Consider the following 24708-nt stretch of genomic DNA (forward strand, 5'->3'; position numbering starts at 1 on the left):
ATTTGTGGAACTACAAGGCAAGTGATTATGGCATGCTTAGGAAAAAGCTTAAATCTGTACCATGACATAAAACACTGTACGATAAGGATGTTATAGTGCATGGGATATAGTTAAGGGTCTTCTAGAGGAAGCAGTATTAAATTGTGTACCTAGGGTAAGGAGGGTTAATCAGGTAGATTAATCCTCCTTACCTTATTACTCATCCACTTAACTTAAAGTTAGGTGGATGAGTAATATCATTAAGCAGAAGCTGCAGAAGAAGAAAATACTATGAAAGGTGTATATGTGAAGGGTATATTGAAAGGTGACTAGCAAATTCATGAACAGTACAAGGCTAAGCAAGAAAGGTGACCAGCATGGCAAAATCAGATTTTGAGAAGAATTTAGCCAAGTAGCCAAAGGAAATCCCAAAGAGTTCTTTTGTTATGTGGCAAGGAAGAGGAAGAATAACTATGGAAGATTAACCTCGATGAGTGATGATGGTCATAAGGAGACAGAAGCGGATAAAATAGTTGAATTACTGAGTGACCACTTTGAGCATATATCTTCCTAGTGAGGTTACTGCTTTAAGCTATGTGTGGGAACAGAAGTGGATGAATTGGAGGTTCTTAGGATATTGCAGAATCTCAATGTAAATACAGCTGTGGAATTAGATAGGATATCAGCTAGGGTTTTGCGAGAATGTGCAAAGGAACTGACCATGCCTTTGACTAAGCTGTTTAAGTCTCAGCTCTGGTAGAGTTCCAAGGGAGTGGAAAGAAGGTAAAATTATTCCTTTGCATAAGAGAGGTTCTAAGACTACAGTAGCAAATTATAGACCAATCAGTATCTCAGGCTTGGTGGCAAAAGTACTAGAAAAATTGGTAAATAAAGAGGATTAAAGTATGATACTGTATGAGGGTCAGCATGGCTTTGTGAAGGGCCAGTCGTGCCTTAGTAATTTACTAACGTTTTATAATAGAGTAACAGCTGAGTTCGATAAAGGAAATAGCTACACAATGATTTTGCTGGATTTTGCAAAGGCATTTGACAGAATACCACATGGAACACTGTTGCACAAATTAGAACAAATGGTGATGAATATGACACTGATTAACTAGTGACTAGTGGTGTGCCAAAAGGTTCAGTGCTGGGACCACTGCTGTTTTAATATGTACATAAATGATATAGGAAATGACCTGAAAGGAAATACAGGAAAACCCCATTTTTACGTTCCCGCAATGTATGTTTTCCTGCCATTTACATCATTTTCCGTTGGTCCCGTCTTAAGGCCTATTTTTATGATATATTGTTTTCCCGCCATTAACAACTTGATTTGGACGTTATTTCCCGTGATTTGCGGTTTTTTCTTGGTGGCAATACTGATTTTTGAATCGATTTCCTCTCATTCAAATCGATTTCTGCGGAAATCTGTGCATTTCTGTTTCCAGATGGCGTTACTTTTGGCTGTAGTTTCATTTCCACCATCACGGTGACTTGCAAGCTTGCAGTAGTGATGAGCGATACCCTGATTTTTCAATCACAGTACGAATTGATATTGCAGAATTTCTTCTACATAATTTAGTGTGTGAATGTTGCTTTCAAGTTGCGGTGGTGGATTATCCATGTTGGTAACACGGAGAAAAAAGACAGAAAATGTATTTCGGTAGAAGAAAAGATGGCAATTCTGTGACGTGTAGATTGGCATGCCGGAACACGTGTGCATTTAGCAAAAGATCTTGAACTCTCCGTGTCCACTTTGAACACGATAATAAAAAACAGGTCAAGCATTGAACTCAATGCGTAGCAATCTGGCGCTATGTCAAAAAAAAACGAAAATACAGTATATCCATACATCGACATACGATGAATTGGATAAACTTGTGGCAGAGTAGTTTGTTTCTATGAGAGCATCGGGTATTCCAGTCGATGGTACTAGAATTTGCTGCAAGGTTAGGGATTAATGGTTTTACTGCGTCAAATGGATGGATTGATTGTTTCAAGACTCGTCAAATATTGTGTATAATCAAGTGTGAGGAGAAAGTAATAGTGTTGCAGGGGGAACTGTAAACCAGCGGAAACATGAACTAAAGACTATTATTCAGGACTATGAACCATAAAATATTTTCAATGTTGATGAAACTGGGCTCTTTTATAACATTCTGCCAAGTAAAACATTGTGTTTTAAAGGAGAGAAGTGTCACGGTGGACAACTCAGCAAGCAGAAAGTAACTGTTTTGCTCATGGTCAATGCTGATGGATCAGAAAAATTACCTCCACTGGTAATTTGTAAATTTAAAAAGCCAAGTTGTTTTAAGAACGTGAAAAACCTGCCTACCAAGTATGATGCCAACATCACAGCATGGATGACCACCAACATCTTCACATCCACCATGCATGATCTGGATGCTAAAATGGGGGCAAATCACCACAAAATACTTCTACTGCTAGACAAATGTCCTGCACACCCTAAAGATCTGTAGCTCAGAAATATTAGATTAGTGTTCTTTCCTCCTAATTGTACAAGTGAGCTTCAGCCATTAGATCTGGACATCATCCATGCATTTAAATGGAAATATAGAAAAATGCTTGTTGAAAAAGCTGTGTTTATGCATGATAATGGTATGGACCCAAAACAAATGACCATATCAATCCTTGATGCCATGCATTATGTGGCCAAAGCATGGTTGCATGTTACTACTGAAACCATATCCAACTCTTTTCGGAAGGCAGGAGTTACATTTGTGTAAGAGGAGGAACAACTACAGGAGGAAGAAGAAGATATGTCAGAGCCCAACAACTAGTATGTGATGGATGAGGCTTCTTCATTTCAAGACATGTTGATGCTGGTGTGATCAGATCAATAGTACCAAGTGTAGAAGACATTCTTTCCAACCACCTTGGTGAAGAGGAAGAAGTGGTTGAAGAAGACTGTGATCAAGAACCTACCGTCCCTACTAGTAAAGAAGCAACGGAAGCTATCTCTGTTTTAAGGCGGTATATTGCAAGTGCATCATCAGACGATGGGGCATTTAATGCCTTATACACTGTGGAGAGGCAGGTAGAACTTATGAGAGTGCAGAAAAAGCAAAAACAATCAACAATTAAAGATATTTTTAAATAGATAAATGTACGTAATTGCAAATGCATTTATTTTCAGTTATTAAATTTTGTAATCTAGTATGTAGACTCACATACTTGCATTAAGTCATCTTTTAGTCTTTTTTTAATGTTTTTTTACATTTCCTGCTATTTACACTTTTTTCTATCAGGAACAAGGGGTCATTCCTGGAAGATGAATAAATATATGGTCAGTAGGGGTGTGAGGACTAGAATTTTTGCTTGGAGAGTTGTGAATGAATGGTTTGCCAGAGTCAGTTGTGAATGCTTTTTCTGGTAATGGGTTCAAGGAGAGGTATGATAGATTGGGTCTCCTGCAATGAGTCTTCGGATTCCATGGAGGTGCCTATATAATAATAATAAACTCTGAGGATTATACTTGAACTGATAGTAGATAGAAGAAACATTTTCTTCTCTGTAGTACCAGAGAAAAAAATGTTTTCGTTGTTGTATAGGGTGACATTGGCTCGATCATGTGAATTGGAACTGATATGTTAGATTATTTGGTGGACTCCAATAAGGATTTCCATCATTAAAACAAATTCAGGGAAAATTAATCATTGTGAAGTTGTTGCTGTATTCATGAACAGAAATTACATACTGTAGTCAAGTGCTTTATAGAAGACCATGATTTTTCTGATGTCACTTGTAATAAAAATTCATCTACTTGATCAGTGATTGTATTGGAAGAAAGTATGCTATAACTTCTTGAAAATGAATAAATAAATAAATAAAAAAAAAGAATCCTTATTGCTGACTATTTCATCAACCCATGTATACCACTGGTATACGTGGGTTTTGTATCAGGATCCCAAAAGCAGTGTCGTTTTTTATACTGTACTTGCTCAAACATGTCTCAGCTTGTCTGGACATGAATTTTTAAAGCTTTATAAGTACTGTTAACCTGAGGCAACATCATTCTAAGGAATTCCACTATGCAAGAACATAATACATAAGTTATTGTTTAAATAACCGTTTATTACTATGGAGGTCACTGAGGAACACATTAAGCACATCATTCTTTAAGAGTTCAAAAAATGCAACAGTGCTGCTGTATGGCAGTAATGTTTTGGATGTACAAAAGTGCCAGTAATCATCATCAAATTCTTGAAATGTATCCTTAAGGAGTTTACAGGATATTATGATAGTACTACATGAAAAACTTACATCATTACTAACCTCTTATAAACAATTTTCTTCCAAATCAGACAGACTCCAGCATTTTAGATCTTATATATCTGTCTTCTAAGGCACTTTTTTACTATCAATCTACCTATATCTTGGTCTTCCTCTGGATCTTTTTCCTGCCAGACTGGCAGAGAACACTTGTTTTTTTTTAATCATTCCTCTCCCATTTTGTTTAAGTGACCATATACCACTTGAGATTAGTTCTGCTAACACATTCTTGGATGCTAACAAAGTCAAGTTTTTTCCTAATATATTAATTTTTAATATGATATTGCATTGATGCCATCTGTTCATGCCTCTAATCTTTCTCGGGACTCTCATATCTGTGGTATCTAGTCTTTGGTCAAGTGTTTTATTTCTAACCCAGCTCTCAGATCCATAAGTTAAAATTGGTTTGAATACTGTCTTGTATATACAGCTAATTTAGTGTTTTGGCCAATTTCTCTCTTATTCCATATAAGTTTATTCAACTGACTTCCTACCATACCAGCTTTGTTGATTCTGTTGTCTATTTTCATGTTTCATTTACCATCTTCACTAAAAATTGTGCCTAAGTAGCTGAAATGTTTTACTTGTTTTATAGGTTCTCCATTCACTATATTTTCAATGTTTTTGTCTTGTTATTGCCGATTTTCATACCAAATTTATTACAACATTTATTCAGGAAATCTTGCAGACTTGTACTAGATTTATTTAAAAGTATAACATCATCTGCATAAAATAAAGAGCTGAGGTTAACATCTCCAATTTTTATATCAGGTTTAATACTACTTTCCTTCATAATGTAATCCAAATAGATAATGAATAACAGAGGGGATAATGTATCTTTTTATCACACCAGATTTAACATCAAACTATCTCTAACTGCTGACTTACAACTCAAATAAAGACTAAGTATTGCTTGATATAATGCTCCATTGGCACCATATAACTGTAGCATTTTGAACAGCTTTCCTCTTGGCACCTTGTCATATGCCTTTTGCAGGTCTGCAGAACCTAAATACAGATCTTTGTTATATTCTCACGATTTCTAAACTATTCTTGTTCTTCCCTTCCATAATCCTTCTCAACTGTTTCTCAAGTATAGTTGCAATAATTTTACCAATTCACTAAATAAATTCCTCTATAATTCTTACATTCAGTTTTATTTCCTTTTTACATATGAGTACTATGAGAGCTCTACTCCAATCATCTGGAATTTGTCCCTCCATCCAGGCCTTCTGAACTATGTAGTTCAGCCACTGTAAGACTTTTATATCTTCATACTTTAGCATTTCAGACTTTTGATGACTTTTTTATTACATCAAGTATGGATACGTATTCCTGATTGCTTGCCTGTTGAGTGTTTTTAACCACTATGCAGTCACTGCTTATTTCATTTATTAATTTTTCGAAGTAATTACTCCATACATCAAGGATATCTTTTTCTCTGGTTTTCCTGTCATCTTTATCATCTGTAATTCCTTTTATAACACTTTTTCTTCCAGTTTTGAGCTTCTTCAACAGCTTCCAGAATATTTTTCCACCTTCCTGATATTTATTTTTTATGTTCTTACCAAGGTCTTACTTTCCATGACTTTTGTTTAGCTAGTTTTACACAGTGTTTAGCTTTCTTATGTTTGTCTCTATATTCCAGTGGTTCTCAAACTGGGTGTCGCGAAATTTTGAATCGTTTATTTGAAAAAAGCAAAATATTCAATTGCCACAAATAACTAAATCAAAAACAAAAAATATATATTTTAATTTTAATGGATGAAGCGTATATAAAAATTATCATTTTTTGTATCACTCTTATATTATATCCTGGGATTTCATTAGATCACTGCGTGTCGTAGTAACTAGATATGTGACGGCACATAAATACTGGGGAAAATGAACAAATGAATGGTTAGTTGTCCTGCTGTCTGTTTTAGTATTTCAGTGTGACAAGTATTATACATGATCATTTCCCCTAAACAGAAATCATGAGTCTTTTGTCATCGGTGAGAATAAACGAAGTACGATATTAAAGTCGTTAAATTCAGTGAGTAGAGGTTTTTCTTATTGTTATATATTCCAATTATAACGAGAGACATCGTAAACAAATGTTTTTCCTTTTTCCATCCGGAAAAAAAATTATTTACTTGAAATAAATTTTAAAATAAAATATTAAAGTTACATATGCCCTTCAAAATCATGAATAATTTTTTCCTTAAAAAAAGAAGTGAAGATTCTGACAATCAAAAAATGTCTACTTGTAGCAAAACTAACGAACCAATTCACACTAATAAATTATCAAAAACTGATACTTGCATTAATGAAGATTTGACTATTTTTAACGTTCAGCAACAAAAAAGCACTAATGAAACAACAGAAATAGAAAAGAATAAGTTCATGTAAAAAGGGAACAATGAAAAAGAATGTAAAAACTCGTTTATATCAAGAGAGCTATCTAAAAATGGGATTTACGTGGTGTGGTGATAAATTAATTCCCAGACCTAAGTGTATTTTGTGTGGTTTGGTTCTATCAAATGAGGCTATGGTTCCTAGCAAATTATTGCGACATTTCTCCACAAAACATGACAACTTGTTGAATAAAAATCCTGAATATTTCAAAGAGTTAATAAGATTACAAGAAAAACAAAGTAAAAGTTTTGTAAGAAAGTTTACAATTTCCGACCGAGTTCAAGAAGCGAGTTATTTAGTCGCTGAAATAATTGCAAAGGAAATGAAGCCTCATACTAGCGGCGAAACCTTGATTCATCCGGCCTGTTCAGCAATTGTGAGAACAATTTTTGGTACTGAGGCAGAAGAAGAAATAAAGAAGATTCCATTATCAAATGATACTATGAGTAGACATATTAATGATCTGTCAGTCGATATTGAAAAGTCAGTTATAACCAAAATAATCAAATCAAAATTTTTCAGTTTGCAGTTAGGTGAGTCAATTGATATCGGTGGTAAAGCACACTTACTTGTTTTTACTCGATTCATTGAAGATGATAAAATTATCGAAGAATTTCTATGCTGCAAGGAATTCGAAAAAACTACGACGGGAAAAGATGTTTTTGATATAACGAACACATATTTTAATACAAATGGTCTATCTTGGAAAACTTGTGTGGGTATATGTACAGATGGTGCACCTTCTATGGTTGGAATTACAAAAGGGTTTGTTTCCTTTGCTAGAAAAGAAAATGAGAACATTATAACGACTCATTGCTTCATTCATCGTGAATCATTTGTGGCAAAGACAATAGGCTTGGAATTAAAAAGTGTATTAGAAGAAATCATTCAGATGGTTAATTATATCAAGGTCAGACCATTAAAATCTAGAATATTTGCAGGACTATGTGAAGAGATGCAATCTCATTACAAGAATCTTCTTCTTCATACCGAAGTAAGGTGGCTTTCAAAAAGTCGCGTATTGGATCGTTTTTTTTGAACTTAAAGAAGAAATATTAATGTTTTTCCAAAATGAAGACAAACCAGAATTATATAAATTATTACAAAGTGATTTTTGGTGTTCCAAACTAGCCTATTTAACAGATATATTCGATCATCTGAACAAGCTGAACTCCAACATGCAAGGAAGAAATGAGAATATTTTTACATCTACAGATAAAATTAAAGCTTTTAAAGATAAAATAAAAATGTCGAAGATAAAATTAAGCACCAACAATGTAGAAATGTTCCTTAAAGTTGCCTCCAGAAAATGTAAGAACACTGATCTGCAAAAGCTTATTTACAGTCATTTAACATTGTTAGAAGAAAAAATTGACCATTATTTTCCAGACATTTCAGTCAATTTATACGATTGGATTCGAAATCCATTTGTAGAGTCAACATCAGCAATGAGCCAGTTAAGTCTTATAGAAGCCGAAGAATTAATTGATATAAGTAACGATCGTACGTTGAGATTGAAGCATTCAGAAATGTGTCTGAATTCTTAACATCTTATTGCAATTTTCTACATCTTATTTGTGTGAACTGGTTTTTCTGCACTCGTAAATATTAAAACAAAGAAGAGAGAAAGACTTAAAGCCCTTGAAAATGAGATGAGAATATGTCTCTCAAAAACAAGGCCTAATATCGAAGAAATATGCAAACAACACCAGGCACATATTTCACATTAAGTTTATATTTTATTATCTGAAACCTTTATAATAGCTTTTGTTTTGTATGTTTTTGGGTTCTTTGAAAATAAACCAATTTAGTTTAAATAAAATCTGTTTTCTTTTAAACACGCTTTCCTTCATATCTTTAGTATCTGTAATATCAATTTATTTATGGGTTATATATGCAAGTCTTTCAGAATCAATTAATCGGCACTTTACTCTCTATAAAATTCTTGTGTAGATGCTTAAGTGCTGTGAAGACATTATGTTGGAGGTTTAATGGATTTTTTACAACACTCAAAAAGAATTAAAATAGAATTTAATACTTCCTATATTTCGTCCTAGTCACTAGGACATCTACGGGGATTACAAAGACAATTAATGTAACATGCACACAAAAACTTACAATACTAAGCCCAACCACGTGGGTGACACTCAAGTTTTGACTTACCGTATTGCTTGGATTTGCGTGCTAACTCTTCTCCATGGATGATTAGAATTCTTGTGTAGAGGCTTAAGTGCTGTGAAGACATTATGTTCGAGGTTTAATGGATTTTTTACAACACTCAAAAAGAATTAAAAAGAATAAAAAAAGAATCCAGTGTCACCCACGTGGTTGGGCTTAGCATTGTAAGTTTTTGTGTGCATGTTACATTAATTGTCTTTGTAATCCCCCGTAGATGTCCTAGTGACTAGGACGAAATATAGGAAGTATTAAATTCTATTTTAATTCTTTTTGAGTGTTGTAAAAAATCCATTAAACCTCCAACATAATAAACTCTCTATAAAAAGCAAATAACACTAGGGGTGCCGTGAAATTTATTTATTGATTTTAGTGTGCCGCCAGACGAAGTTTGAGAACCACTGCTATATTCCCTAAGAGCACAAGCTGACTTATTCTCCAGTAACTTATATGCTTTCTTCTTTTCCTGCACTGTCTCTTTAACTTCCTGTGTCCACCATGAAGTTCTTCTGATTTTTCTATCCTTGCAGACAACTTCACCACATGCCTCTCTGGCTGATTCAATCATGTTTTTCTTCAAGGCTTGCCATTGAGTCTCCAAGGTTTGGTTCCTGTTCTCAAACTCTTTCATTTTTCTTCAATAATCTTTATGTATTTTAATCTACAGTTCACATCCGAGAGCTGCTCAACTTTTATTCACTTTATTTTCTTATGTTCTTCTTTTCAATATGAAATTCAATTTTATCCTGCTCAAGACTAAATGGTGATTACTTCCAATTTCAAATCCTCTGTATACTCTGGTGTTCTGCACCAGTGAGAAAGCATCACTATCAACAATAACATAGTCAATGAGACTTTTCTTATTCCTTGCTTCTTCTCTCCGTGTGAATTTGTGCACATTTTTATGTTTGAACATTGTGTTACTAATAACCAGTCCATGCTCTGAGCAGAAATCGAACAGATATTTGCCATTATTATTAGCTTTGCTCTTTTCTCCAAGTTTTCCAAAAATATTTTTGTATGTCTGACAATCATTTCCTACTCTGCTATTTAGATCCTCAACAAGGACCAACTTTTCCTTTTTCATTGTGTCATTTGTTTACTCTAAAGCCTCAAAAAATTCCTCCTCTTGTGCCAGTGATGGTTCCAAACTTTCGACAAGGGGGACTTTAGCATGAAAGACTCCCCTTGCTCTGGGCACCCTGTCTCTCTCGATAATGAAATGCTGGAAACAGCTATCGCAACTGTTGAAGATTTAGCAATAGATCTTAATTCATCGATTATCCATCGCCATTTGCAAGAACTTGGAATAGTATCTGAGGTCGGCAAGTGGGTTCTCATGAAAACTGACAAACGACAATGGAAGAGAGTGTGTCAACATCTACTCTGCTTTTCATTCTCGAGAGGGTCAATCTCTGTTTTCGAGTCATGTAGTCACTAGTGATGAAAAGTGATGTAACATACTTTACAAGAATGTTAAGTGCTGAAGGCAGTTGGTTAATTCAGGAGAGCAGACTAAACCCCAACCAAAAACAATACCGTCACTGTCAGGTATATTATACACTTTGAACTCTTGCCACAAAACCAAACAATCATAACCGAAGTATATTCTGGACATCTTGATCAATTGAATGAAAAACTGAAAGAAAAGAAGTGTTCTCTGGTCAATTGAAAGAGTATTGTTTTTCACTAGGATAACGCACGCACGAACTCATAGTGCAAGAATCACATGTACTAAGATAGAGGAACTCGGGTGGGAAAAGCTTCCACATCTTCTGTTTCTCCTGATCTTGTACCTGATTACCACTTATTTCGAAGTTTGCAACTTTTCATTAATGGAAAACAATACAATACATTAGAGGTCACTGAAATGGAGCCTATGCAAGTCCTTTGCCTCCATACCTCCTGAATACTACAGAAATGGCTTTTTATGAAGCTTTTACAATGTTGGAAGAGCGTTATTGATTCAAATGGAGAATATATGCTTGGTTAAATTAGCAAATGATTTATCTTTTATATACTTTCAAAACTTAATGCTAAAAACGACATTACTTTTGGGATAATATGATATTAGTCGCGTGGTTCCTAAACTTTGATACCCTAGGAAATTTTTTCATGTATTTTTTTCAAATGGCTACTAAATTATCAAGTAGCAAACAGAACTGTTTACTACTGTTGTCGACACTATCCATGTGTATAGATATATACATATATATATATATATATATATGTATATATATACACACACACACACAAAACTACTAATTGATATTTCTTAGATGAACTCTTCCTATTCCACATTATCAATGTATTATCCATTCTATAAATGCTAATTTCACAGCATCAAATGTTTTGATAGGAGACTTCAGAAAAATTATGGTCTGTTCTTTGCTGCTCATGACAGTAGTTTGCCAACATGAAATTTGTCAAAAACCATTGTGATTCAGACAAATCACAAACAAGAAGATGGTACCTGAAGAATCTAAAAGAAAATAGTTTCAGGAATATTAACTATATGATGTGGTTATTTATTTTTGTTTTTTTAGCATTCAAAATATTTTACTGATTACGATTTGGCAGAATATTTATATATCATTTTTAAAATTTTATTTTAATATTATAGTGGGTAATGAATGCTATCGATAGTAATCTTGTTGCCACTGCTAATCAGGCTTACAGTGCATTAAGATCTCATCTCTGGGATGCTATTAACAATGAAATCAATCTTTCAGAATGTGATATATACAGGTCAGTGTTTATAAAGAGTTTATTTTCAATATTATAAAATGTAGTAGTAAATATTTCTGTTACTGTTAACATTTAAAAAAAAAAGGATTTGCATTCATCATTGCTGTTTCATTTTTGGAAGAATTGTGCAGTTTTCAAATTAAATAAAGCTACATTCATGCATATTATGTGGTTTCAACAACAACTTGATTCAGTATCTGAATGCCTGAATTCAAATGCTTAAGCATTTCTGAAGTGATTGGCTATCTCAATAGCTCATTTCGTAATCTTTTTCCATAATAAATTTAATTTTCTGCATAAATGTGTGGATGTTTGTTCTTTTAGAGATACTTATGTCATAAGGTTCCTTCAATTCACAAGAAAACACAAGGAAATATTTATTTAAAAGCCATATATTACAGGCCATCATCAATGCCAGTGTTAGTTATTACAAGGTAGAACGTGAACAGTGGATTGCTTTGAAACAGTGAGAGCTGCATGATGATGCAATGGTATAACTGAGGAAACACTGTATTAAAAAAATTTACCTACCTTTTTATCTAATATAAATAATCTACATCCACAAATTAAATTTATTATGGAAAAAGACAAGTTATTCTTCTTAGATATTCTACTCCTCCACTCATGATTACTTCCATTTATCAAAATTCTACTTTCACTGGATGATACATTCACAACAATCTCCTCACCATCCCTCACAGAAGACTGGAATTATCAAATAGAACATGTATTGTGATAATTCCAGTCTTCTGGAATTATCACAATACATGTTCTACATCTCAACAATTACAGCAAGAACTTTTAAGCATCAAATGATATATGAAGCTCATTGGCTTCTCAGAAAGGACCACACAACCTCTTTTTGATCCTATAATCCCTGCTCAAATAACAAGGAAACAATATGTTGAGTTCTTATTCCATGCATTTCTGGCATCTCAGAACCAATTTCCAGAATTCTTATAAATGGTCATTTTTTTTACCATTTCATTGCAGCGGCAATCCGCAGTTTCTTTGTTTACATGAGGTCCCATAGAATGAGTGCTATTTTAATTCATTACTGTGAACAGCAAAAGTTCAAATTATTCACTGTAGTCTACTGAATTTCTTAGTAAATGGTGTCGTAATGAGTAGGAACTGGTGAAGCAATCCAGTAGCCCAGACTGGATGCTCTCTCTGTCTTGGGAAAGAGAGCACCTTGACTTTCACTACATGTACTTTATCTTTTACTCTTTTTTTTTTAACACTGAACAACCATAAAGTCAACCTAAGAAAAAAACATCTAAAAAAATAACAAAAATCCACGGATTTATATCTACTTCATCAACATTTGTGCTCTCAACACCAATTTAAATGACATGTACCACCACTTACAGACATCTAAACTTGATCTAATATTCAGAACAGAACCTCACCTAGCAGCCTCAACTCCTGCTGATATTCACACTCTATTGACCTCCTTGTGCCAATAAATCAGTCAATCTCTACTGACTATACAAATGTGCAAATAGAACCTATATATTTGTGAATAACAGAATGACATACATTGAATCCCCCGCTTTAAGATTTCCTTGCTCTTCCCCCCCCCCCATTCAGTTACATCCATTTGTTGTCCCTGTTGCCTTCTAAATTCTGATGACCTCTATAAATTTTTCTTGCCACTTGTTCAAGAAGTTTAGTTATCTGTAGTTTAAATACTCAAGCAGTGAGGTTGTGTATCTTAGAGACATCAGCGTTCACAACTTAGAATGACTTCCCTTCTCCAGTTTCAGCCATCAAGAAACCAGAAATATGAGATATTTGCTTTCGATAATAGTCTTTCAGAAATTGTCCCAACACTGATGATCTCCTGACCAATTCTCTTGATAAATACACTATAGATCTCGGCTCTCTCCTCTTGGTAATTCAGACTAGAACCTTATCCAGGTCTTTCTTTTAATTGTGGTAATTGCTCCCAATCACTAAGGTTTTACCCTTTGACACTAAAATACCGCCAGATAGGATGACCTGCATGGCTTTTGTTTCTTTCCTTGATCGACTGTTATTGTTTTTCTGATTCAGGTACCTAATAAGTGAAATAATGTATACTGGAATGAAGGCCTTCATCCCCATTCCACCCAAAACCCAACAAGTGTCCCAAAGCAGCTCAAGAAAACAATTCAACATTTTCCAAGTGGCTTAAAATCCAAAGCTAGCATTCCACTCAGTGTACAAGACAGTATGCAAAAACCTATCAGCCCATCCAAACAAACAAACAAATTGCAAAAAACTTGCTTCCCTCTCAAATAACAGTTGAGCCTTCTGATCCCTTATAAAGGTCATAGGTTATAATTTCTTCCATTCATGTTTCCACCTCTTACCTCTATATGGTACTGTTGTAACATCATCCAAAGACAGGACTGACCTTTTCACATCATTCTTCTCTGGCTCCTGTGTTGATCAACTCAAAGTATCCTCACAATACTGATGGAATGCTTCTAGTCTTTTGGCAGAAAGGCATCAGATGAATTCTGAGTACCAACAAGTCTTCTGGTCCTGATAGCCCCCTTCCCCACCAATTCTAAAATTCTCCTTAACAAATAATACCAATCCTGTATCATCTTTACAATCTTTCACATTGATCTGTAATCTAACCTTTGGTATGGAAACAAACCTGTATCAAATGAACCTCAGAGAAAGGAGATAAAAACTGCCTATCCAGCCATTGTTCCATTGCACAAACCTCATTTCTATAAAAAAAAATAATGGTGAAAGCCAACTATTTAATCACTGACCTTTACTATGGATTCAGCCATTCTTATTCCACAGCAGATCACAATCACTGGACCCAAGTTATGGAAAAGTTTGGTAAAACCATTGTTCTAGATATTTAATCCATGGCTTTTGATATGGATTGTCACAAAGGCCTACTTACCATTATATGTTGTACCCTCCATTTGGAATGGAATTTCCAGTTTCCTCTGTGGGTTCAAAATTATGGCGGATGATTTTTTTTTTTCACCAGTTTTAGAGTACCCCAGGGCTTTGTACTTTCACCCTTGCTCTTTCTCCTGATTCATAAGTGACCTATAACTAACCTTAAAGGCTATCCACAGTTTTTCGATGAGGATATACTCTATCTTTTTCATTTGACACATTTGTGGTACCCCATATATCTCAAGCTACCAACCTGGTTGGCAGAGTGGTTAGTGTTATAAAAATCTCACATAAATGTTTTGCTTGTTATGTTCATTTTTTACAGTTATATTTAATCAGGAATATGTTTTGTTATATGATAAAGTGATCTTAAAAATATATATACAGTATGTATGTGTTCATATTTAGTAATGCATTATATGCTTCATATTAGCAGAGCTGCCATGTGATTAAGTGGTATCAGATTATATATTAAAGGGTAATTATAAGTAGTATGTTGTAATCCTTAAGGAGTTACATGAAAATAACACTACGTATATTATTGTTTGTTTATAGTAGTCTTCGTATGTCACTATTACTGCATGATGTGTGAGCACTGTAGGAACAGTAGTTATTTTGCCACTTGAGTTTTGCTTTGAATCCTGGTAATGGACATGCACATTCGTTGTTCGTGTTAGAACTGCTGCCACTTGGTAACAGGAATAAAGAGTAGACAAGCAAGGAAGGAAAGCCAAAAAGGTCTAAATAAATTATTGAGTTCTCTAATCTTGGAAAAGTTTTTAAGCACCTTTAATTACTCTCCAAGGATATGGAACTCTGAAATTAATCATTGAAGGACAGTATAATGTATCAGGCATTCATAGATTGGTGAGAATATTTTGCACTTAATGAAGGCCAAGTGATATTCCAAGAAGCAATATGGAATCTGCAGAAAGTTCCTTTTATTGGAAGTGTATTTGGAACTGCTCAGTTAAACGTATTCCTATTGTGTGAACAATTATTCATCATGCCTACTACAGAAAAATGAAGAAAAGATGCATTAAAGAAACTTGCTTACCGAAAGGAGACATATGCAGGTATATTAGTTAAGTGAGACTTTTTGACTTTGTATTCTACAGAATTTGAGAGTAAGTGCTACAAAATAAGTTCTCATATGGCCAAGTGAAACTACAGAATTTTTAGCTGTGTTCAATCTGTTTTGTAAAGTATTTGATGTTATAGCTCATAATTTTATTCAACTGTGAGTTTAGAGAGCAGAATAATTTTATTAGCTCATAATGTACAATTCTTAGAATGGCCATTTTATTAATTACTTGTAAAATTACTTTCTAACTTCTCAATATATATGGAGAAGTTAGAAATTAATTTACTACTTTTAATTCTATTTTAATTCTATTCACTTTATCTCTCTATTTTTGAGGATAAAGTGAATTATTTAATATAGAGAATTGTATACACTGAATTAGCTTTGCATTAAGAACCCCTCCATCCTATTTACATATTCAGTGCAATAACAAAGTATCATGTACACATTTACCAGTAATGGGGAAATGTGGCAATCAATGTAAGCCAATTTGACCATGACCAGATAGTTGGGGCGCGGAGGACAGGTACCAGTATTTTGGAAACAGCTGCACTTATTGGCTGCTCCCTTACTACTGTATCAAGGGCATACCAGAACTGGATTAACCATGAACAGACATCCAACATACACAAGCAGTCACACAGCTCACCTGCCAGTACAACAGCAGGGCAGTTCAACTCATTTTCACATGCACCACACCTTGCTTTGCCTGGGATTGCCAGGCATCATGAACTACACCTTGCATGGGCCAGGGAACATTGGCAATGGACTCTCGACAGATGGAAGAAGGTCATCTGGAGTGATGAGTCCCTTTTCCTGCTGCACTATGCTAATGGCTGGGTTCTCATTCAATGTAAACAGCATGAAGCTGTATCCCCCGTTTGCACAGTTGGGTTGAACAGGCCAGTGGAGTTGGTGTTATGGTCTGGGGAGTTTTTTCCTGTCATGCCCTAGGTCCATTGGTTATCATCCCATGAATGGTGACTGCTATAGGGATCTGTTAGCCAGCCATCTCCATCCATATCTGCAGGAGGTCTACCCTGACCACAGTTCCATCTTTAACAGGACAGCACACCTTGTCATTGGGCTCATACAACTACTGAGTGGCTGGAGAAACATGACAGTGAATTCGTCACATTACCTTGGGTCCCCAAACTCCCCTGACTGTAATCCAGTTGAACATGTGTGGGATATGCTAGAATGGGTTGTTAGAACTGCTGACCCTCCTCCACAGAATGAGCATGAACTGATGGCGTTGCTGCAGTGGACATGGGTCAAGTTACACATGGAGGATGTTCAACACTTTATGAAATCTGTTTCTAGTTGTCTGCGAGCTATGGTTGTACAGAGAGGTGGACTGACGCATTATTAGGTTGTTTCTCATGCAAAGCTAACTTGGTTTATATTTATATGTTATATATTTATATATAGTAAATGGTTTGATTTTTTTTATTGAGCTTCATTCATTAGGATACACGTGTTGATCCTTGAAGTCAATGTACCATCATAGATAAGAATCTGAAACATTCTAACCAACTAGAATAAAATATAGTTACCTATACTTCATGACCGACTTTAATATATAGGTTGGATATAGGTGGGGAATAACATACTTGGAGCACTGAAGCTGTCTCTTTCAAATATAACAACATGTCCACTTGGTTGTAGATTTGAATCCCACCATGGAATATTTGTGATTGTCTTTAGGTGAGAGGTGAATTTCATCGCCCATTGGAAAACCACTGCCCTGCTTATTTGGAGGCTTTCCATGTTAGAGTAGGGTTTCCAGATTATGTAAAAAATTAATGTATATACTATATGTTATTATAATTGTATGGGCACCACCTTAGAGTCCCTGTGTTGAGGCTTAAGTGCTGCGAGGACATCATGTTGGAGTTTAATGGAAAAATGAGCCATAGACTCAGCTCCTCTCAAACCTTCTATCTGGCTAAGATATGTAGATAACATGTTCCCTTTTGGCCTTATGGCCCAGATACATTAGACTCCTTCCTCAGTCACCTCAATAGCCTACATTCAATAATCCTGTTTACGATGGAAAAGGTAAAAACAATAGTTTACCCTTCCTAGACACCGTAGTAACATGCCTTCCTAATAGTAACCTTTCCTTCTTTGTATATAGAAAACTTACTCACTCAGGAAGATACATTCAAAAACTCCCACACCCATCTCAACAATATGGCATTATTAAAACTCTCACCAATAGAGTCCACATACACACCTTCCTCTCCAATGGCTACAGCGATTACAGAATTTAAAAAAATAATCAGTTCCCCCAACCATCTCATTTCAGAAATGCCATCACCATATCCTACATCCGTGGCACGTCTGTAAAAATAGCCAGATCCTTATAAAAGTACAACCTCTACACAGTGTTTAAGCCATACCTTAAACTTTGTACCCTTATCTTCTACCTCAGCTCTCTCTCCACTCTGTGCCTTGAGTTTATAAACTACCCTGTTCCTGCAAGTTGGCTTACTTTGTTCAGACAGGTAGGTGAGCAACCATCCGCTTAAAAGAACACAAATCATACATCTGCAATCACGACTATGGTCAATCTGGCCTTGCTATGTTTTGGACACAACCCACAGAATCTCCTGGAAAAAAAAACTGCTATGCTCCACCACAATAAATTCAAAAATGAAACTGTTTTTAGAATCTCTGACAGCACTCAAAATCAGTTGAATTTAAATCAATACGGTTGCATAAAACTTCCCAAAATTTGGGAAACATTAATTATCAGAGACGCCCATAGAGGGCACACTACCTAGATAGGACTTTAGAGTCGCCCACGTGTTTCACACTTAGTATTGTGTTGTATTTGAGTGTGTTACAATAATCTTTTTGTAATCCCTGAAGATCTCTCAGTGACAGAAGAAATATTGGATGAAAGGATTAAAAATTAGTTTTAATCCTTTCCCAGTGCTGAAAATATTTCAATTAAACCTTCAACATTGACCACCTTGGAGTCCGAAGACTCACTGCTGGAGACCCAAACTATCCACACAATATATCATACCTCTTCTTATATTCATTAACAGATAAAGCACTCAGATTCCCAACCACATTGGAACTGAGAGAAATGAGACTGAAGCTGCTAGATCAGCTGATAATTTTTTTACATACCTTTTGTCAGTCCCATATACAAACTGCAGATAGTTCATAAGTTCACACATATAATTACCCAATGGCAGTCATCAAGAAGCACTGGCAGTCTAGCCAACATAAACAGAAGAGAGGAAGTTGTTCTTGCTAGGCTCTGCATAGGTTATAGTCATGTTACATGTTCAAATTTACTAAAGGCTAATGACCCACCTATGTGTGAACAATGCAACTAACTGTCATATTCTGGTGGAGTGCTAGCACTTCTTTGCTTGAGAGAGGAGTGAATTTTCACTGGTCTCGCTGAGCCATACAACCTCACGTGAATCTTAGCAGATTTGAACAAGTTGCATAAATTAATTGTTTTTAAAAATTTAACTTCAACCAAACACATTTGATCATAAAAAAAAATATGTAGATATTGGTTTGCCTAACTTAATTTTTTTAAAATTTGCTTTATCTACATAACTGGATCTTTTGATGTTTGTTGCCTTGAGTACTGCTGTAACCTTTTGGAATGATGCAGTGTGACCTTTGCTATCCTTGCATCAATAAACATTATCAATAAACCCCTAATGAACCCTTGCTTTCCCCCTCCCCTTACCTGGTGTTGGTGTTCCTTTTTTTGTTACAATCCTTAGTACCTACCTCCAGTCTTGTTTCTCCTTGAAAATGCTATACCCATTACACTCCATTTTTCACTAATGTCTATAACTTATGGCCAAGTTGAACTAACCAATGATATAAACTCCTTCTCATTATTCTGGATGCTCCTGACATTAGTAGACTAATGTCAGGAAAACTACATTCAGCATTTTTTTGACTCTTTATTGTAAAGTTATATCTTTACAATAAAGTTCTAGTGTCCCTGATTTTACATTTCCAAGCTCTTGTTGAATGGTACTGTCTCAAGATGCCTCACCCCAGATTTATTCAAGTATAGTCATTCACATACTTATGGTGATGTACTCTACTGTCCATCTGATTCCCTTAACACGTCCACAAATTGCATGCTATTTCTCCTGCACAACCCACAGACTCATTTGCAATCATGACTTTCTTCTATCATGCCATAGTAACCGACTTAGTCTTTACTTGCCTGCTCTTTCTCTCTTTTCCTTTTTCCCTTGTGCTACCAGTCCTTTCATAACTCTTTGTATTCTACACTTGTCATATGCCAAAACAATCACTTCTTTCTCCTCTCTGCATCCTAACAGCCCCCCCCCCAACATTTTTAATTTTGGTACATGGGACACACAATTTCATCATGTGCTCATAAAGCACATCACTTACCATACAAAACTTTCTCCTTGCCATCTCTCTTTCATCCCCCCCCCACATGGTTACATACATATTTGTATATAACCAGAGTACGTGAGAATTGTGCGTCAGCCCTACACTTTACCAAGAGTTTGGTACTTCTAATATATGCATTTATATAGATATGAACTTTGGTGACCTGTCATTTGTTATTGAAACTTCATAATTTTGGTTCTCATCTAGGAGATATTGCTGAATGTCAGTGTGTTTTGATGGTGCTATGCAGTTTTCTAATTTCAGTGACACTGTTAACTCTAATAAGATTCTTCCCTTAAGTAATGTAAGTTTATTTTGTTGTCTGACATATTCTGCTCAGCCTTCACATTCCAGGCGGAAAATGAAAATTTTTGTAAACATGTTCTTCTAGTGTGTTCTACTGATTATATTTGTCTGTCCATTGTACAGAAGTTATATATACTGCTTGGAAAGAAGCTAATGGACATCCCCATGGGCAAGGTGCATCGTGTTGTGTTTGTAAATAGTATAAAATGGAGGAATAGAATACTTCCAAGTCAGTACAACCGTGTCTGGGTGAAACAACTGCGAGAAGGGAACTGACGAAAGAGGTGTTGTGATAGGATGCCATGTTGCAGGCCTATCTGTTTGGCAAATTGGCCATTCCAAGTGAACAATCAATACTTTACTGAGATGGAAGCACAGGGAGTCAACTACAATTGCTACCCACAGTGGACAACCCACACTTGCCAAGCATGTCCATAGGGTGCAATGAAAGATAATATGTAAAAACTGCCATTCGTCAGCTGACACGTTGAATGTAGAGTACCTGGCATTGACTAGAACACAAATCTGCACATAAACATTCAGAACCGAGGCTCACACATGGATTTCCATGGTAGAACCACAATATACCCAATAATTCCAGAATAATGTGGAATTATATCACCACCTGCTTTAATTACAGCTTGGATTGATTTTGTTGCATGCTTTCAATGTGACTCATTATCGCATGCGTATCAAGTTTATTCCACTCCATGCATAAAAGATCCCTTAATTCTGCCAAATTTGCAGTGTGTATTCCAGACATATTTTTTCAATAGCATTCAGATCAGGTGAATTGGCTGCCAATTGAGATGTGGAACGTCTTTCTCATGTTCTGCAACCCAATTCAGCACAATTCTAGCTCAATGGACACAAAAATTATCATCTTAAACTCAGGATCCGCTGTGTGTCCTTCTTGTTCCAAAAACTGTACAAATGACAATACTTCACTATTTAAACTGTAGACAATCCATGAATTTCATGCAATTGGAAACCTCAATGTATGGGCCAACTACAGCATTTGAAATACAGCCTTAAAACACAACACTACCAGCACCTTTTTGCACGGGTCTTTGGACACATTCAGGGTTAAATGCTTCTCCAGTCTTCTGCATGATCCTAGAGCAGCTATCATTGGAATACAAGCAGAATCTAGATTCGTAGGACCATATTATTTGTCTCCACTGGTCAGTGGTCCAGTGTTAATGCTGTTTTGCCCAAGCAAGGCAATTTTTTTTCTCTACAGTTGTTAACTTAGGACATATCTGGGCTACACGGCTGAAAATGCCTAACTTATGCAGTTAAGCATTTTTAGTTCTGTCTGTACTGTTCATTCTAAAATTGGTTTACCTGGTCTAGCTTTATATTGTTGAAGCAGTTCTTGATAAGTCTGGAAACATTCAGCTGTTGGTAGTTGTCCCAAATGCCTGCAGTCCTGTTTTTTCATCATAGAGCTTCTGCCACAGTTTCTCTGCCTACGGTGATGGCTTCCATGCTTCTTCTACTGTAAATGGACACTACTAACTATTGATTCAGACAGTCCAACAAACTTCACCACCTCTTGTAAGGAATGTCTATGTTCTCGGCCAAAAACAATGGCACCCTTTTTCCACTCGGTGATATCACCTTTGCAACCCATGGTTGTACTTGTAAAAGGGAAAATGCTACAGATGCAATAAACAGACATCCACAATCATATTCCAGCAGTTTTACTCTACCTATATGTACGACTCTTTATGTTCATCAACTTTAAAATTATGTACCAGTTTCAATTGGCATTCCATAATTTTTTGTCTGATATGTTTATTAAAAACTATTAATTAAAAAATTAATTACGTAATTCATTTGGTTTCAATATGATAACATTCATAGCCTTTTACTACAAGCTGTATATCTCAACATGGAAGCGTATGGTGATTCCAGCTTCTGTGTCACCACCACCGCATGCTAAGAAATGCATAGTCTGCCTACCTACATAAATATGCTTAATATATTAATATATTTTTACTTTTTTTTATACAAACTTAATTCCTTGAATGCTTAAACTTGAATGACCAATTAAATAGGTTATTAAAGATTATGAAAAATATTAAAGTTGTTTATGTTATGCTACACTATTTTGCACTTGGGATGGCATATGAAAGTTCACCTTTGATGAAACACTGTGGGGATATATTGGAGCCAATGGACTGCTGAGATATACTTTGTCCAAGTGGACCATGGCTAGAAAAAGATATGATGAAATACCACCTAAAATTAGCTCTGCTCACACATTTCTGTGTTAACAAGGTCAACTCTAAAAAAAGACACACACTTGTCACACATCTTCCCTTTGACTGTCTTTCCTTTATGGCCTACTCTGAAATTATGTACACAGGCCACACAAAGACACACCATTCCAACACAAAAACTAGGAATCATCTTCTTCTTCAACCTTTTGGTTCTGTCCACTGCTGGACGAAGGTCTCCCCCCATGATTTTCGGTTTTCTGCTTCTCCTATCCATCTCACTCCTGCAATTTGTTCCAGTTCTTCTTCTTTGTCTTGCTCCATCCATTAGTCTCCACTCTGTTGTTTTTCTAGTCCATCTCCCATCACTGCATCTGGCAATATGGCCCATCTCCACTTAGTCTGTTTAATGTATTTTCAGTATCCATGACACCTGTTTGAGATCTTATCCAGGTATTTGTCTTCCTATCTCTTAATGTTATTTTTAGCATGCTGTTGTGTTGTTCTCAGCTTTTTGTTTAGGGCTTCTGTTAAAGTCCATGTTTCTCCCCCATATGTTAGGACAGGAAGTATGTACTGGTCAAAAGCTTTCATTTTTAGACTCAGGGATGTCACTTCTGAATATGTCTCTCATTTTCCCATAAGCCATCCATCTAAGGTGAATTCTTCATTCAATCTCTTTTCTTTGGCAATCCTCAAAGGATAACAATTGGCCCAAATATACATATGAAGTAACTTGTTCTATTTTATGGTTTTCAACTTTGACAGTTCTATGGTTTATGTATTTATTCATCATTATTTTTTGTTTTTTCCCTATTTATTTTTAATCCAATTACTTTTGAGGCTTCATTTAGCCTTTCTTCCAGATCTTCAAGATTATCTGCTATTAGGACAATATCATCTGCAAATTTCAGATGATGTAGCCTTTCTCCATTTATGTTTATTCCTTTTGTTTCCCAATCAAGGCTTCTAAAGACTTCCTCTAGTGCAGCTGTAAATAATTTGGGATATATGGTGTCGCTTTGCAAGGATGCCTTTTTGTATTGGGAACTTTTCACTGTTTTAATATAATTTAATTACAGAAGTTGCATTATTGTAAATATGTTTTAGTGTTTCAATATATGGTTTCTTAGTTCTCTGGGTTTCAAGAGCTTTTAGTGTTGCAATGTTTTAACTAAATCAAATGCTTTTTCATAGTCTATATAGGCCAGATATAAGGGTTTATTATTTCAATTGATTTTTCAATGAGCTGCCTTAATGTGTGAATATGGTCCAAAGTATTGTAATTCTTTCTAAATCCAGCTTGTTCACAGGATTGCATTTCCTCTAATTTAGATTTTATTCTATTATTTATAATTTTTGTGAAGACTTTAGTAGGCTTACAGGTCTGTAGTTTTTAATTTCTTCCTTATTGCTCTTTTTAAAAATTAATATTAGAAGTGAATTGTTCCAATTTTTTGGAATTTTTCTCTGTTTTAGGCATTTATTAAAGAGTTTAGTCAGCTGTTTGATGACAGGGCTTCCTCCCAGTTTTAAGAAGTCTACCATAATTCCATCTTCTCCTGGGGCCTTTCCATTCTTCATTTCCCGCAGTACCATTTCCACTTCACCTTTTAAGATCTCAGGGGCATCGTGTTCTTCCTCACTCGAGTTATCCATAGATGATTCTTGGATGTCTCGGTCTTTGTCTTCATAGAGTTCAGTATAAAATTCCTGAATTCTTTTGATTATTGCATCTCTATTTTTTATAAGTTCACCATTTTTTCCTCTTACAGCAGCTATTTCCTTTACACAGGCCAATACCTACACAAAGACACACCATGCCAACACAAAAACTATGGGTCATCAGCACTCTCAAATATAGAGCCATAACAATTTGCTTTGCTGAGCAGGCACTGAAGAATGAATGAGAAATTATAAGCTGAACCTTTATAAAGAACAGCTAAAGCAAAACAACAGTTCAGAAGATCCTTCACAATAATGATACTAAAGATAAAAGGATTACAAAAATATCCTAGCTATACCATACATTGGGGGAATATCAGAAAAAAAATAGAACACTGCATAAATACAATATTAAGGCAACATACTTAATTCATCCAAAGATCCCACACAGGGGTTTACAAAATTTAAAGCACATGCAGTTTATTAGATAGGGGAAAACAGAAT

The 24708-nt window shown here is 35.4% G+C and overlaps 1 protein-coding gene across 2 annotated transcripts in view; it reads left to right on the forward strand.

Moving 5' to 3' along the window:
• Maf1 (repressor of RNA polymerase III transcription Maf1) overlaps positions 1-24708 on the forward strand; it is a 173980-nt gene that overhangs the window by 78512 nt on the left and 70760 nt on the right. For both annotated transcript variants that reach the window (XM_090408734.1, XM_090408735.1), the window contains exon 4: positions 11471-11595. In XM_090408734.1, the coding sequence (XP_090264860.1) occupies positions 11471-11595 (125 nt within the window). The remainder of the gene's footprint in view (positions 1-11470; positions 11596-24708) is intronic.

The sequence above is a fragment of the Typopeltis vanoorti genome, chromosome 18 (assembly GCF_054136105.1).
Source record: "Typopeltis vanoorti isolate ZY-2024b chromosome 18, IOZ_Tvanoo_1.0, whole genome shotgun sequence".
Classification (NCBI taxonomy): domain Eukaryota; kingdom Metazoa; phylum Arthropoda; class Arachnida; order Uropygi; family Thelyphonidae; genus Typopeltis; species Typopeltis vanoorti.